Below are 17802 nucleotides of genomic sequence, written 5' to 3' on the forward strand. Positions count from 1 at the left end.
GACCCGCCCGGCGTGGGAGTTGTGCTCCGGGGCTTTGCGGGGCACCTGCGGGACCGGCCGCGCTCCCGCAGCAGCGGGGCCGTGCGGCGCACGGCTGCGGGGTCCCGAACCCGGCTGGGGGGGGCGCCGTCCGTGCCCGCGGGGCGCTGCCGCCGTCCGGAGCCGCGGTCCGTGTGCGGCGCTCGCTGCGCGGATCCCGCAGCCGGGCCCGGCGCTGCCGCGGTGCGGGGGCGGGGCGCGGGCGGGGCGCGCATGCGGGCGGTGCCGGAGCGCGGGGCCGCGGAGCCACTCGCCCCCGCAGCACCGCTCGGCCAGGGACAGCTCCCGCCGGCGCCAGGTAACGCGCTCCCCCCGCCCCGCTCCGCGCCCCGCGCCGCGGGGGCTGCGGGGGGCCCGGCCGCTCACGCCGTCCCCCCCGCCGCTTGCTTGCTTGCAGCTCCGGGGCTGTGACAGCGCCGTCCCCACCGCGGAGCGAGGCAGCGGCGGCCGGCTCTGCCCGCCGGGCTCTCGGCTGAGGAGGGTGCGCGTCTTCCCGCAACTTGCCGGCGCTCGCAAGGCTCCGCGATGGAAGGGAAAGGTGGGTCGGGCGCGGGGGGGCGGCGGCGAAAGGACCGCAGTGGCCGGGCTGGTGCGGGGCCGGGCGGCCGAGGCTGCCGCTGTGCTGGGGACATTGCAGCACCGGCGGGGAGCGGGCGGGAGGCGCGTCCCTGCCGATCCCGCGGGGTGCTCGGCCCGCTGCGCAGGGAGCCAGGGGAAGGGTGGCTGGTTTTTTTTAATTTATTTTCCTTTAGGGCGAGACAGATGTTAGTTGGTGATTTGTTTTCTTAATGCTAAGGATTTGCATAATAAATACGAGGTCTGTCCCATGTTTTTTTTTTTTAGCCGGTCAGCAATGGGGAGTTTTTTAACAGATGAAAAGCATTTTATGATTAGAATGGGTTTTAAAAAAAATAAATCTAATTTTTCTTTTTTTCTGAAACGAGATCAGGGCTATAGAGCTCTGCCCTCGTTACATCGCATATTTAATACATCAGAACATCCCGATAAATTTGAAGAAATGCAATGAGTATTGTGCTATTGAACTGTCCACCCTAGAAAGAGGAGATAATTAAATCTTGCCTGGATAGCTTGTGTGTTTGCATACGGACATATCTCATCCACGTATATCCCTTCAGGTTAAGCGTATGCATTTTGTTTCCATACATAGCTGTGTGATCCTGCACGCTTATTTACCTATCCACCTCTACGATTGCATTGGAAATCACACATTCAACTGGTACGTGAACTCAAAACCCGTACGCGTTAATTGCCAGTGAAATACTGATGGTGAGTCCATGCAGAGGGAAGGCGAGTTGCCATTCCCACCCAACGTAGCTGCCAGCTCTCCTGTACAGCACAAATCTGCGAGCAGTTTAATTGATAGCGACCAAAGCAGTGGGGCAATATGGACTATATTAATTCAAGGAAAATTATGGTAGACTTGTATAACACAATACTACATACCTTCCAGGGAGACGAGCAAGCTATATTTAAACCCCAGGTTTATTTTTGTAACTATCTTGTCAATCAGGGCTATAGTTCTCCTGTGTGGGAATACCTGATTATATGCTGATTAAGGAAGGAAGCTATTTCAATCATAAGGAGGCAGTATGTCCTATAAAGTGCAGTTTCTTGTGGGCAGTGATCAATAGAAATACCAGGACTTGGGGACAGGTAAGTACCTCTTAGGAAAGCGTATCTGCGAAGACTTGATTTAAATTAAAAAGCTCACAGCAGTCATGTTAGCCTTAAAGATAATTTTTTTACTATCCATGCTGTTTTCACAGTTAAGCTGAGATGGGCCACCTTTGCCTTTTGAATGTCCTGCTGGTACTTGTCTTGATGCTAAACAAATGGACTGTGACTTTAGTATAACACACTGTGTGCCTTGCTGTGCACTACACGGGCAGGCAAAAGGTCTCTCCATGGAACTTCAGCTGGAGCTCGTGTAGCTGGAGGAGTTTTGCAGGGAGCAGGAAGGGAACATCTGCAATAAAACAAGGGTCCAGGTAGCTGGTGGTAAAAGCTCCTCCAGAAGGTGGGTTTCCCAGCTCATATCCTTTGCAAACAGTAACTGTTAAGCTGTAGTTGCTGCCTGAATTGGCAGTGAGCGTCTGATGAGGCAAATTTTGGGGCTGCTGGTACTTGTGTTTATTAGCTGTGAGATGGGCTCCACAGCAGTCCATGTTTCCAGGTGCTTGACTTTGGTGGAAGGGATGGTAGGAAGAAGGCAAGCACAAGAGTTGCTGCTTGTTTTTATGCAAGAAAATTCTGAGCAGTTTGCTGTTACTAGAGATTTTCCTTCATGGGGTAGAGGAAGGGGACAAATACTCTCTGCATTTCCTCTATCTATGTAAAAAAACCAGCTGTGGAGAGCAAACCCAGCAAAAATCAAGGTACCAAAATGGGACAAGTCCAAAGCAGGGATGACCTTAAAGGAAATACACAAGGAACTTTGGCATCTCAGTGAAGAAATGAGAAGGCAAAGGAAGTCTTCTCACAGCAGAGATCCAGTTGTGTCGGCACTGAAGTAATTTTTGTAACTTGGATCGTGTTGGAGTGGCGTGAGAAGGCCTGTGGTGCACGGGTCTCACGGAGAAGTTTCCTGTAGGTGTACGGTGAGGCACAATGCAGGACATCTCCCCAGAGGAAAGGTGTGAGCCAGACTAAACTCTTCACATCTTCAGCTTTTGAGACTAATCCTGGATGGATTTGCAACTGCATTTCCTGACTAGGCACTGGTTTATATTTTGTTTTCATTACTAACCAGGCCTCTGCTTTGGGAGTCCTCTGTTAGGAGATTGTTGCTTGCAGATGATGTTTCTCCAAAGTCATCTCTTGCTTTTTAAATGCTTCCTCCTGCAGCCTTTCTCCCACCCCTTAGTCTTCCTCAGTGCAAATCTCAGAACATCTCCAGCTCAGTGTTGTGCAGATACTGGGGAAGAGTGTGTGCTATATTAAGCAACATGAAGTCTGTTTAAGAAAACCTGCCGTCTGGTCCCTGAATTCAGCTATCCCTGATGAATGCTGTGGACATTTCTGCATAAGATTTGCCATCAGTAGAACTTGGTTGTCTGAATATGGCTGGAGCTGGTGCTTTGCAAAGCCTGCAGTCTGCTGTAGAAAATGAGCTAAAGAACCATCTCTGGCACTGCTCAGAGCAGCCATAACTGATTTCACTGGTTGGACTTATTCATGAGAATGAGGGGAGAAAGATATATCCTAGTTTTTGTGCAGTGGGATGTGGGACTAAGGACTTTACTGTTAGGGCTGTAGCTGTAGCCAAGATGGTTCTGTTGAGGGTTGAGGAGGTGGTGCAGCCTGTGCCATCTTCCAGCAGACAAAGCTGGCTCGAGCCAAACATCTCTATCTCCTCAGCATGCCTAGAAGATAAATAACACACTGTGGAGCTGCAATGTTACCAACCCATCTTGGTGATCTAAAAGTAGCATTTGGCCTCATCTAACTTACAGCTTCTCTGGCTTAACTCTGTTCTGCACATTCACTGTCTCCAAACCTTTTGCAGAAGTAAGGAGCTTAAAAGTTGTAGTTGTTCCCAAAGCTCATTAGGCAGTGAGGGGATGGAGGGCACTGTGGGTGAGAGCTCTGTTTTGCATCTGCTACCTGATCCCTGTTCTCTGAATCTCGCCACTACAGCAGTTCCTGTAGGCTGCAGCAGTAAGCGATACCACACCAGGCATCCCGGGAGCTGGGCTTTGCCAAAGCTAACAATAGTTAATGTGGAGGTTAAAGAATACTTGGTCATTTGCCAGATTCTTCAGTCACAGTTAGAAAGATGCTTAGCAGAGGAAGGAACGTCATGCAGTGATGTTCAGACTCAGAGGCTGGAAAAGAAATCAACTGAACAAGAGTTAAGCTGCACAGTGTGGAATGGATCCCTGGGCTTCTGGAGGGAGTAGAGAGGGACTGCAGGCTAGCCTTGCTGCAGGGAGAACTCCCTTCCTCTGAAGGTGTGATATCCTTTTCTGTACTCCTGAAAACCACAGAAATCACTTTCTCCCTCACTGCTAGGAAAGACAGATTTCTACTTTTATCTTGCTGGAGGTGGGGATTGGGGTCTTGGTGTGTCAATGTTGTATGGGGGCAGGCTGCCTGACTGGACCTTCCTCAGGGCCCAGCCAATTTTTGGTGCTCTCTGCTATCCCTGCAGGTCAGTGCTGGGTGCTGGTGGCTCTGGGGTGGTGTCACTGCCTGGGTGTAGGACAGGCTGCTTTCAGCAGAGGATGCATGCTGTTAGCTGGGAAATACAGCAGGACTTTTCTTGTCAGCTGGTCTGTGGGGATGGCAAAGCTAAGGCATGGTAGCTGAGATATGGAGATGCTCTTGGCAGTCCCCTGAGCCATGGTCTGCCCTGTTGGAGAGACAGTTTCCATGCAGTAGGTCTTCCTACAGGATCCTAATCCTCATGCTCAGAAGGCTGTGTAGGAGAAACCAGGGAACCAACCTGGCCTTACAGCTCTCTTCTGCTCAGGGTCCCAAAGCAGCAGGGCTCTGAGGAGGTGTCTGCAGAGGACATCTCTGCAGTGTGACTGTCCTAGGCAGATGCTGCCACAGTAGTGCTACCTGAGTCATGTTCTCTTCCCAGTCACAAAGCTGGGAGCAGGATTTTTACTCTGTAGAAAAGCCACAATGCTGCTGTTCATAGACATGGGATGTTCAGGCCCTTAAGTGGAAAGCCTTAATCAGTAAGATCCCATTTACTCAGGGCATGGAGTTCCACTTCCTGGGACTGGCAAACAGGAATGGGCAGAGTGTCTTGTCCCACCAGAGGTGCTCCAAAGCCTCCTTGGCCAGCCCCAGCATTATGGACCTGCTTCCTTTGTGCAGCTGCCTGCATGCTATGCCTGTAAAGGACAGAATCTTCACCTTGAAGAACTTGTGATCATAACCCAACAAGAGCCAGTGAATGTTAGGATTGAAGACAGACTTTGTGGACAAGGTGAGAGAGGGTGGCGAGTGAGAACATGCAGTTCTAGAGGTTACTGTGCGCTGTTCCCACCTCTGTGGCTTCTTCAACAATCAAAGGAAAGATCTTAAAGATCCCAGAAATAGTTCATGTCCTGAAGCTGTCTGAGATGCTCACATCCAACTGTATACCATAATACACCTTCCTCACATGTCCTGTGTTTGTTAGAGCGAGTCTGCAGCACGTACTGTCACACGTGTGTTGGAGTAGTGCAGATTGCTTTGGGAAAGTCTGGGTCACACAAGCCATCTTAAGTGCTTGCTTGTGCTGAAAACAAAATAGTGGCAATGGTTACTTTTGTTCCAAAATGGTTTTCTTCATCGGGGAATACTCAAAGGCTTCTTTGAGCAGTGCATTTCCACCGAGGAGGCAGCTCCATGTTCTCAGCCTTTCACAGAGATGTGCTGTGTGAGATCCAAGGCATGTTACTGAGGCCAGCAGTTCTCAAACTGGCTGCTTGAAGTTTGCAGGGGAGAAGCATGTTTGGGGAGGTAAATAAATGGTCTAATGTGTTTTTTTTGTTGTGTTTTTTTTTTTTTCTATCTTTCCCATGCAATTGTGCATTTCAATGTAGTTACCAGCTTTCTGTATAGCAGGGGAACACTTTGATTGCCTGACCTTAGCACCTTATCTCTGAGGCTGGAGTGGGGTGCTGTGAAAGATTACTTTGGTGCTGTGCTTCAGACTCAGTCTCCACTAAAAGAGGAGGGGAATGTCAGGCACTGAGTTAACTCTGCAGTCTTGCTTTTCTTTAATGCATTTCAGAAAGGGAGAGAAATGTCTGTTCCTGTTGCTTTAGAAATCACATTAAACTCAACGCAAATATGACTGTCCTGCGAGGGCTCAAAGATAAGAGCTTGGGTTGCTGTGTGGTTCTTGCCAAATGAGCCAACCTTGGCTATTTGCTGCCACCTAGAAGAGCTGGTAGCAGTCCAGTGCCTTTATTAACCATCATTTGGTAGCTGCTGAAATACTGTGGGTGGGCATCTGCAACTTCTGGATGAGAAGGGTGACCCAAGCCTATCTGATGCTGAGGGAAGTAGATATGGTCCCCCAGAAAGTATCTGTGCTCTAATAGGCTTCTAACGTGCTCAAGCCGGTAATTAAGGGGGAAAAGTAAGTGGCTGTGCTCACCGTCCTCCATACCAACAAATCAACTGTGTTACTAAACAAAGGTGGGAAGAGGACCCTAATAATGGTCTTAAATCTTATAAAAATTGATGCAGGACTTGGTCATCAGGCTCTTATGGAAATGCCCAAATCCTTTGACCCATTTCCAAAAGTTACACAGGAGCCATGGATGTTGCATTTAGACTGAATGAAATGTGAGAGTAATTGAAAGTGTTTTTTTTAATGCATTCAGTTGTTCTGATGTACCATTTAGACACAGAGTGGCTGAAGGCATAATCTGTGGATACTTTGAGTAATCACCTGCATACAGCTGTTTCATCCCTAGGTCACACACGGTCCAGAAATTTTTAAAAGTGATTTTTTTGGTAAGCTTTTTTTTTTTTTTTTTTTTTAAGGCTCAGCTTTACCGCAAGATTTTTCTTATTTGCTCTTATCTTTCCCTCTCTATCTACTCAGCTATTCAAATCTTGTCTGAATTGCACTCATTTCTAATGTGCCATAAAACTTGATATGCAAGAGCTAGTTATTTAGGGAGAATTGCAGAAACTATTTTAGTCTCTGTGTTTTGACCTATAAATGAGGTAACATTATTAATTTTTACATGCAAATCATGGTGTTTATTAGCATGGTAAAAGGCAATTTGACAATGAAAAATATTCCTGATGGGTATAGTAATTAATGCTTTCACTCAAAGTATAAAGACTTTAGTAATGCTGTTATGCTTAAAATGATTGAAGAAAAAGTTGACTGTTTTCCTGTCAGTGATACAAGGATGTTTCCTTTTAATATAACTCCTATATCCCTGCTTTTTTTAAAGTGTGCCTTATAGTCAATAAGACTACATATTACCAGGCTAATTCATTGAGTTTCTTCTCCCAGGTCTCGGGTTTGGATGAACCTTATGATTTGATACTTATGTGGGGATGCACACTGAAAGCTATGGCTTTTTTCTTCAGATTGAATTAAACCATTTATGGTGTCGTCATGTTTCAGTAGAGATCTTGTGGCTGGAGATGATGGCTGCTCCGTGGAGCGCCGGAGCAGTCCTGCGGCGTGCCGCGTGGCCGAGGGAGGCTGTGTGTGCATCAGGATGTGCACTTGGAGAAGTAAGGCGTTTCTGCTTGCTATTTTTAATAGCATGTGCAAAGCAAGAAATCAGGGAAGCATGGAACAGCATTTCTAATTTGGAAAACTGTCTTTTTTTTTTTTTCCCTTGAGCTGTGCTTCTTCCTTCTGTGTTTCATCCCCCCCCACTGGAGGCTGGCTTAAGGCTGGCTTTATCTGCCATCAGCCTTCAGTAGGTAAGGTTAATTTGCTGAATTGAGCTACTTGGATTTTCTTCATAAATCCTCCAGAAGTGCTGAATGTCTTACTGGTATAATGAGGGAAAGTTTCCTTCCTCCTCAGTCACTGAGCATGTGTTATTAATGCAAAAAGACTTTCCTAGCATTTAATGCTATTTCCAAAAGAGGCCAACAAGCAAGAAGGCCTCTTCAGGAAGACTGAGGCCCATGTGGTCACTGAGAGTTGTAAGCAGTGCTTACTCCAATACAAAGTGCTGTCATTGTTTATTTTTCTCTCCAAGTCCAGGCAGACAAGTTTATTGGTAGGATGGGTGTGCTTAAGTGTTGTGATAGTCACTACGCAAGCAAACGTGGAACTAGAGACCCTGAGGGATCTTCAGTTGATGTTGGTCTCTGACATGAGCCTGCTGAGGAGCTTGAAATCTCTGGTTCCAGATCCTGGACCTTGCCTCTTCCTCCTCTCATTGGCACACAGGTCTCTACTTTCTTCTCATTTCTAACAGTTTATCATTACCTGGGGCATTGGAGAGCAGGATCCAGAGATGGTCATGGTGGTTTGGCTGTGGTTTGTTTGGGGTGGAGTGGAATTACAGGTGTCTGTGCAGTTTGAAAGATCAAACCTGTATGAAATTGAGCAGGATGGAATAAAGTTCTTCTTTGAAGGACAGTCCTCAGAGCTTCATTCTTTGTTGATGTGTAGCCCTGAATATATATTTTGGGGGGCACTTCAGTGAGTATGAAAATTTTAAGAATATTTTGCAGCAGTGGCTTTATTTAGATAAGAAACAAACACCAAAATATTCCATGCATCCAGAATTATTGTTCCACCATAGATATTATTTTGAGATTCAGTTTAGTTTTCTGAATTTTTTCAAGGAGAAGACATACAGTATGAATTCATTCTCTGCTTGAGAATCTTTGCACACACTATGCTTGCTGTGATGCAGAAATGTCCATTTCCCTGCCCCTTAAGAATAGCCCTCAATTCAGTCTTACACATGCTAGTGGCTCTACCATACTGTAAGTGACAGGGGAACAGCAGTAATGCCAACAAAATGAGGAAAAATGTAGAATCCAGCACCTTCTAGTAAATGGAGGGGAAAAAAAGTTAATTATACATGAAGGGAGACTTGGATTTCCTAATTTGATACTAACAAGCCATTGCAGCATAACTGGGTTGACAGTAGAATAAGCTTCTTCAGCAAGACCTGCTTTTTATAATATTTCCAGTTTATTTGATCTCTTTGAAGGCTGAATCCGAGCTTTTGAGATATTTTCTGGCCTTGAATTCATATTCCCTTTTAGTATTGACCAGTGCTCCTGGTATTCTGAGACTGCCCTTTAACCAGTGCCATAATTATCAAATAATTGCATTGACAAAGTCATCTGTTAATTTTTAGAGTTTTTATTCCTATCAGTGTGCCCCAGTGGAGAAATATCATACTGCAAATTATAACCATTTTGTTGCAATATGAGAAGTGCTGGGGGAATCGGCAGAGAAGTTTAAAAATTACTGTCTTGAGTCTCCTCTTCCAGTCAAGATTTTAAATGAAGTACGTGGAGCTGTTCTTGATTTGCACTGCTGTAGGTAAATGCCTCATTTGGTCAGTAGGCAAAGGCCAGTCTTGAATGCCTTACTGAACTGAAAACAAAGGAAATAATACTGATTATATGGTGTAAGACCTATTTAACTGTCTTTAGACCTTGAATATTAACTATTGAAGAAGTAGTAAAGGTTTAAAGAAGTAATTTGGTATTGGTTCAAGGGGATGCTAAAGTAACAAACATTTATGGCTTATTTACCTTTTACTTTCTTCCTGCCACTTAGAAGGCAATTTACTTTATTGGTACAAATTATATAGCCTTGAGGCACTTGTGTTAGTAGCTGCTATTAAAATTGCTATATTGTATCTTCAAAAGTCAGATTATCCACCCCATCTCAAAAGTGACTGTGAGTTATACTTAAAACAAGTGGCTCTGTGCTGAGACATGTCTCTTCCATTGCTACTAAACATAGTGCCAGATATCTAGATTTACCTGTCAGTTTTATTTGTGTGATTCATCTCTCAGTAACATGCTTTCCAGGCTCTCAGACCTAAATGGTGCTTTTAGTGCATTTCCCTCTCAAAAAATATCAACATCCAGGAACAGCAAGACTTCGTGGGGCTTTTTGTTTCTTTAAAAAAGGGAAAATAAAGGCACTTGGGATGAATTTCCCACCTCCTTTGATTAGAAGGTTCCCAGAAATAGTGAGGACAAGCCTGACATACTAAAGCATACAGCCGTGGGCAGTATACAGAGACAAAGAACAGAGTGTGTTTAAAATCTTAATTATTTATAGTAAGAAAATACTGGTTTTCATTAAATTGTCCCTTCTGTGGCACCACCCTAAGGTTGATGACAGCAGATTTGAGTGCAGAATTTAGCCTCGTGCTCTGCTGTCTGTGAAATTGAGACCAGGGCATTGGGGCTGATGCTGAGCTTTGCATGCAAGGGGATCCTCTAGTGCAAGCAGTGCTCTGTGAGAGTCAGCCAAAGAGTGGGAATTTTTGGATGGATGGCCTGTTACAGACATACTGCTGTATATATGAAAACACAGGCAGGTTCTTTTTTATTTAAAGGTTTTCAGGAGCAGTGAATCCAGAAGAGTCTCGCTGAATCTCAGCACTGTTAAAGCTGGCATCACCACCACTGAAATGCATTTATGCTCATGTCAAGCATTAATATATGCTCAGTAATCTCAAAGGTAGGGCTGGTGTGCAGCTGCCTTGCTGCTCTTGTATTCCTGAAGTCAGCTTTATTACCCAGAAGCTGCATGGTGATTTGGTAATCCAAACCAAACAGAGCATGTCCTTGCTGCAGCCCCAGCTGATCTTGGAAGCAGCTGTGGTGGGGAATTGGCTTAGAGAGAATTAGGACCATGTATGTGGATATCTCCCACTTCAGTCCCTCCCTGGTACCTTCACATCAGTTCTGTAAGTTGGGCTTTGGCTTGGAGCCTGCCCATGGCACCCAGCAGATGTGCTTGCTCTTTGGGTCTCCATCCTGTCTCCTCACATGTGTGAGGACTTTATCTTCTGAGACCTCCCTGCCTATGGACAGTCCCTCTCCTTGGAGTCTGGGGAAGTCAGTGTTCTAGCACAGCTTAAGGCAGGACATTTTGGGCTGCTGTCTGTCAGCCAGGAACGTTGAAGGTGAGCATCCACCTCTTCTCCCTTCTGTTTGCAATGGAGATGCCTAAAAATCAGATCTATTTTGCAGAAAATCCAGTTTTCTGAAATTGCAGTGCTGAACTGGATTGGACCAAATATTTCCCTTACCATCCAGGCCAGGCAAGGGCTTCCTGGACTCTGCACTTCCTGATGGATCTTGCCTTAGAATCAGAGGAGTTTGTCAATACCTGTGGCAGAATAATCAGCAGAACTGACAGTAAGTTCACGTTTGTAAGCTAAACAATTTTATGTGCTGTTTTTGGAAGGAGGTATCATAACAGCCAACTCTTACAGATTTCTGAAGGATTAGGGGTTTTATGGGATGCTTTTAAGGCCTTTCCAGGTGGAGGTACATATGGACCATAAAGCTTTATCACTGTTTTTAGTTTTTGTACTATTTCCCTAATCAGCTTTACACATCTTCTGTCTGTTGAAGTATGGAGCTTAAGTTGTTGGGAAAAATGTTTGCTTCCAGGTTTCCATTTCAACTTCCTTTGTAAAAGAGACACAGAAAGGAGAGCTTACATCATCAGAAAAACCTGTCTATTCTCTTCAAAAATACTGAATTTCAGTTCTAAATAACATCTTAGTTTGAAGTTGTTTTGTAATTATTTCCTTCGGGAGAAAACATTAATTACTGTTATGTTATTGTTATTAATACTGTTAACAAACAGTAATGAATTATTGAAAGCTTTAAAACTTTTTCCCTAGGGTTTCCCAGGACAATTCAAAAGAACTGATCACTAAATTGAAAGTGTTAAAATTGACTATATCACATATTTCTGTGCAGAAGATAGCAGCTGCAGTTGTTCTGCCCATTCTTTGCCATTGGTTATTGGCTCAAATGTCATGCAAGGCCATGTGAAACTGTTTATTTCCATGAAGATGTGACCTCAGCTGGATATATTATCTTGCAGCTTTACCAAAAAAGCACCACTGAAACCACATTGTGCTCTCTTGGTTTATGAACTCCGTGGCTTTCACCCCATGTCCTGGAATAGCCCCAGTGGCACTTTTGGCTATGAACTCCATATATTTATAATGATGCTGCTTGGTCCCAGAAATAGTGACCAAGGTGGCTATCAGCCAGTGGCTGCTGAATGCCCTGAGTATAATGAATTGAAAAGCTCATGTACCTCACTGAGGTGAAAATACAATCAGCTTGTCTCTAATTATGACCCCAGAGCAATCCAGAAATATCACAGCATGGACAGTGAACTTCCTTAATATAAGACAAACCTGGATGGGTCTGATATTGGATCCTTCTTTTTTGCTGAAAGACATATTGGGCTGTCAGTTCTGTTCCTGGAGGGGCTAATTACAGCTACATGAGGCAATAAATCAGCTCCAGCTCCTCTGGAAGAGAGGAGCCCTTGGCTCTCAGCTCAACCCATGCTGGCAAAAAAGTGTGGGGATGGAGAGCCAGAGTTTTACACGGCTGTGCCAAGTTCAAGACACCAGTTTCTTAATCACCTGGGTTTAGCCCCTTATGTCTGTACTCCATAAAGAAAGAATGGCTACAGAATTCTCAGGTTAATGGAACTGCTGTGCATGGGGACTCTGACTTTGGCTCTGGACTTCAGTGTGAGGCTGTCTGGACAGTACATGTGTGCTCTGGAGCTGAAGTCTTCATTACCTTAGGCAGGAGTAGTGTTAGGAACTCAGTGTGGCTTTAGTGTCAGATCAGTGCTCATCTGAGACCTTGCCTGGGTAGAATTTTCAGTTTGGAAGTGGTTGGATCCAGCTCTTGATGTTATGTTGTTGGCCAGAGAGCTCAGGGAGCTTTGGCAGAATCACCTTGGTGATAAGGAAGAGGACAGTACAGAGCAGCAGGAGTCCTGGGTTAAATCCTACCTCTGAATTTCAAGTGTTGAAATTGCTTTTACATCTTCTGTGCTGCTCAGTGGAATGAAGATCGGTAGGTAATGCAGCCCTGAAACCAGGGCACTGATGTTTTGTTTTCTCCTGTTAATCCAAAAGGTGTGTTGAGCCCTTATACTACCAAAGTACATGTTTACCCCCAGCCTAGTGGGGTGATGTTAGCTTCCCTCTGTAACTTTTTCTGAAGTTCATAGCTCACAACTGTCCTCTGAACATCTAAACTCAGATGAGTTTAAACTCAGATGCATCCCATGCCATCTGCCACCATGACTAGCAAAGTTGAAGTTTACTGGCTATTTTTTGGATGAATCCCAATAGATTTTCACCACTTCAGCAACAAACAGAGCAGCTGTGTCTAGTAACAGTGGGTAAGATCATAGTGCTGGGCCTGGAGGCATTGCCTTAGTGCTGCAGCTGCCTAAATCATGGCTGAAGATTGAAGATTGGAAGGATCTGAGTGCATCTGATGTGTTTGGCAGGATAGACAAGGACACAGGGAAACCTCTGTTCTGTTTTTTTCCCTTCCAGGTGATCACTGTTGTGACACCTTGTATTCTGTGGGGTTTTTTTCTTTGCTGTTGTCAGGCCTGTATGTTCAGGCAGTTGTCTGGTGTGGGTCTCATAAGGGTGATAATGTCCCTGCTGTGCCTCTTGTCCCTAGTAATGATGCAGAGGCACTAGGCAAATACGGGGTTAAGAAGTGTTCCTGTAAGTTTGCTGTGTTCTCTAAGCTGATCTGGGCTCTCACAGAAGGACACCCTTACAGAAACCCAGATGGAGGGACAGAAGTAGCAGTCTACATAGTTGTCCCATTTCTGTTACAATTGCTAATCACCTGGCATTTCATAACATCTTTTTCTCCTCCTGTGCTGTCGGCTCCAATACCTCCTGTACACTCCTGCAATCATTGGGATGGCAGAAGATTGCAATCCCATAATTGCTTTGTGGCTGGTTTGCTGTGAGCCCGGCAGACGACAATTCCCTGGAATGGTAAATGAAGTTATGAGTGCATGTGACCAAACGCCTGCGTGCGTCACTGCCCTCTCCACGTTTTCTCCTGCACGTGTAATGTTTCCATCAAGCAGGACTGAAGGACTTGTTCATTTGTTTGCACCACTTTGCAGGCTACACTAGACCTCTCTGTACAATATATTGCTAATATTTTTCTTACTAAAGAGCCGATTGATAGACCCTTCCTGGTGGGACTGAAATCCTTCAGTCAGTAAGAGAGTTTTCTCACATAAGACATTTAATACTTTTAAATATCAGAGAGTTTTTATAGAGCTATGAAAATGTTATAGATGTGTATATAATCACTCTTAATTTTAAAGTCTACACATGTTTTATGAAGTTATTATAGTGACCATATTTTAAGTTTAAAATGGTGTAGTCCGTTTGGCTGAATAATCTGTAAAGGTTCCATGCGCAGTAAATCTAATTTTTCATGCGGAAAAAGATCTTCAAAGACAAATATTTGCAGTAATAGAAAGGGTAACATAGAAAAATGATCTGGAAGAACATTATTATTTGAGTAATTGTTTCCTTTTTCTTATGGCTCTTTGCTGGAGGTAAATACTTGGGGCTCTGTGTGGATGGCTGTGCTTCTAGCAGATGGCTATTTTTAATCACTTTTCCATGAAAAAAAGGGGAGTTGTGCTGCTTTACTTTTGAAGTGTCTTGGGTACTAGCTGGCTGTTTCTGTGTGTGGTGGGTGTATTTGGAACTGTTCAGAGAGGTCAGTGAGTCCATCTCACCAAACCCTGACAGGGGCACACCACTAATAGTTGCACAGGAATGTATATTTGCCATTGAGAGGCCCAAATCAATAAACACCTGTATCAGTGGGTGCTTTTCCTGTATTTGTCTTGTCATGTTCCCTTTGACTTTTGCAGTCACACCTGTCCTGGCCCTCCTGCCTGTGCCAGCAATAGAATTGGCACATCACAAATCAACATCTTATGCATCTTATGCTGCTGGTGTGTAATCAAAGGTACTGTAATGCTCCCTACCTGATACTGTCTGTTTGAATAATGTTACTATTTCACCAGTACAGGGTAGAACCCAAAGAACTCAAAATATTTTTCTGAAAATGGTCCATTTTGTTGCAAAGCTGGGTTGGGAAGAAGCAATGAAAGCTCCTCATGATGGTAGTGCAGCTCCCCTTGTATACCTACCAACTGTCCTGGGAGTTAAGAAGAAATATTGGCAAAGGCAAAGCCTTTCAGCTCTGGTATAGACTTGATTAACTTTTGAAATACCTATTTCCTAAAAAGTTAAAATGTTACAATGCAACTGGACTTGTTCAGACTAAGAGAAGATGGAATGGGGAATTTGTGGGTCTTGAAGTAATTTCATCAGTATTGAATTGCTTTGTTTTGATTCTTGTATTTAAACCTAGATCAGCATCTCAAGGATGTTCAGGTGACATGTGTTCATGTGATGTTTCATATTTTGTCAAATGAGCCCAAAAGCTTCATTCTCATCAGTTTCAATATTTTTCCTAATGCCACATGGCTTCTGGAGCTGAGTCTGGCAGCTGGACTCCATTCTTTCCTCCCCTCAAATCAGTCTGCTTGGTGAAATGCCAGCCTTTGTGACATACAACACTAAATTGTTGCATAGCTCTTTGCATTTATATTAGTGCTACAAGAAGGAAGCCAAGAGCTTTATCAGGGTTACAAAGGAAAATGAGGCACAGAGTAGAGCCACTTACTCAAGGTCACCCTTGAAAGTGCTAGGAAAACTCTCATTCTAGCAGAGTTAGGAGTAAAACACCTTTTCCATGATACTCTGAGCTAGAGCATCAGAAAATTCCTATCTCTAATGAACGACAGGGAGGCTTCTTATTGCAGTGTGAAAGATGTAGTTCTCCAGGGACTTTCCCTTAATAAGAGAATGGGGATATGAACCAAAGTTTGAAGCAGTGTGTTAGTAGGGAAAGGCAGCTGAACTTGTTAAAAATATTCTTCAACTATTTTTGGGTTAGTTGAACATGGCAGAACATTTTTATTTGGCCCTATGTGATGCTTCAGTGCAGTCACCCTGATGAGAATGTCTCATTGTTGGAAAATGTAGAGTTGCATAACTGGAGGGGTGAGGTGGGAGTAGAAATCCAAAAGACAACTCTCAATGGTGGTAATAAAGAAAGTTAGGGGGGCTTGTTGAGGAAGCATCTGTGGCCCTGGTTGATATGCAGATGACCTGTCTGAGTGAGGAGGATATTATTGTCCTCCTTTGGCATAAAGAAATGGAGCAGCAGTAAGTCAGCACAGTAATTGCGCTTGCTTTTAGCACGTGTGGCTCCCGGGTTTAGGGGTTTTAAGGAAATGTGATGTTTTCTGCTATTGACTCATATGTAAATATCTCAGTGGATATATAGAGATTAAAGGATGAAGTTTTTAGTCTTAAAAGAAGGTATTTGTGGAGTTGAGAGAAAGCTTGATCTCTAAGGTGTTCACTTTCTTCTCCACCTGCCAGCATCCTGAGCATTCCCACCGGAGTACTGTGGTCCTTAGAAACTGGAGTTCAGTACCTGCAAAGGTCTGACTGCCTCCAAGCATCAGGCTCCCTGAAGGACTGACACCAACTCAGAAGAGGGCTGCTGTGAGGACAGAGCAATGCCTTTGCTTGGGGTGGCAAGCAGGGAGGTTGTGCTTTTGAAGGCATAGTCCATCCTTCAGATACCCTTTGAATTACAACTTCAAAAACAAGTTACCTGCTGGAAAATCAGGGAGTACAGGGAAATGGTTACATAATGCAGATTTAAAGGTGTGTTTTTACCAGGGATGGGTGTGAACAGAGATTGAGAAGTGAATACATATTCATCAAGATGTGCCTTTCAGTAAGTAGGACCTTGGATCCTAAGAAGTTAGTAGAAATTGATGCATGCAGAAGTATCTGTGTAGGTGATACTCCTGCCTGTTATGGAAGAGGAGATATCAAATCATAGTATTTATTTCTGTAGCCTACACATATGGATACTTTGTGAAAAGATAATACAGCTTTGCTGGTCCCCCAGCTTTTATGAAGTGTAATTTATTAGAAAGCCTACACTTAATTTAGAAAATAACAGATACATCTGGGCAGATTTAGATTTTGCTTTTACTCTAAATTGAAACTGTTCACTCTCAGTGGTTCAGTGTCTCGTGGTTGATTGCTCTGTATGGAAGATGGATTTCTGAAAGATCTATGCACAGTGTTCACGACATCAGCTGCTGTCTAATCTCTGCTCAGATAGTATTGAAAAGCAGCAAACAAATACCAAGACATTTCTGAAAACTTGAAAAGGCTCAAGATAAGAACTGTTTTATAGTATGTGCTTTCTTCAAAAAGCAATGTATGCCTTAAGAAATGATTTCTTAGATTTGTGTAGATCTGTGCTGCTGGCTAGTTATCTTCAGGGGTTTTACCTGGGTGACAGGTTGCTTCTTGTATAAGCCAAAAAAACCCTGGTTTTGTTAAATTCCACCTAGAAACCAATCAGAAGCTCAGGGTAGACATGAGAATGTTATTGTTGTACATTCCTGCATGGACTGCATGAGGTTGCCAGAACCATGGAGTATTAGTTTAAACTCTAGAAGTTTTCTTCATGATAGTGCCTTAAAGGCAAAGGGTTGTGCTCCAGTCTGAGTGTGGGTAGTGGTCCTTGCTCTGTGGGGACAGCTGAAAGGCAAATTTATTCTGGGCCACAAACTGAACTACCAGAGCTCCTAGCAGCTCCTGCTGCTGCAAAACCAAACTATATGCTGGTGCAATCTCACATTTTTCTGGGCCTTTCCTAGCCTCATGGAGCAGTGGTGTGTACTGAGCTGCCCCGGAGGTGTATTGCTCTGTGGCAGCTCCCATTGCTTGTGGGAGTACCTGGCTGGGAGCCCCTGCAGCAAAGATTGGTGTGCAGGTGGGGATGGGATGCTGGCCTGGCTCTGGAGCTGTTTGTCTCCTCCCAGATCTGCAGTCCTGGTGGGACAAACCCTGGCTGCTGCACGGAGCTGTGAGAGAAAAGCTGTCAGCAGTGTCAGCTCTGTGATATGTGCAGTGGGACAGCAGAGTCCTGCTTCCACTGCTGCCTCTCCCTGTGCCAGCACTACTTCTGGAAAGCTGTTTAACCATGTAGACACTGACTTAATATCTGGCCCTGTGTGAATGACAGAAAAGTGTGCCAGCACTCCAAGTCACTGGGCACCAGCTTTACAGATTAGTTTGCCTTTGTACTTTGTTCTTATTTCTGGATAGGAAACACCATGTGTAA

General features: G+C 44.5%; 1 protein-coding gene across 1 annotated transcript in view; it reads left to right on the forward strand.

The window, feature by feature from the left end:
• The first annotated feature begins 253 nt into the window (after positions 1-253).
• The window catches only part of FGF12 (fibroblast growth factor 12), a 217973-nt gene continuing 200424 nt past the window's right edge, over positions 254-17802 (forward strand). The window contains exons 1-2 of the mRNA XM_015637867.1: positions 254-337; positions 437-577. Of these exons, the coding sequence (XP_015493353.1) occupies positions 565-577 (13 nt within the window). The 5' untranslated portion in view covers positions 254-337; positions 437-564. The remainder of the gene's footprint in view (positions 338-436; positions 578-17802) is intronic.

This window comes from Parus major, chromosome 9 (genome assembly GCF_001522545.3).
Source record: "Parus major isolate Abel chromosome 9, Parus_major1.1, whole genome shotgun sequence".
Classification (NCBI taxonomy): Eukaryota; Metazoa; Chordata; class Aves; order Passeriformes; family Paridae; genus Parus; species Parus major.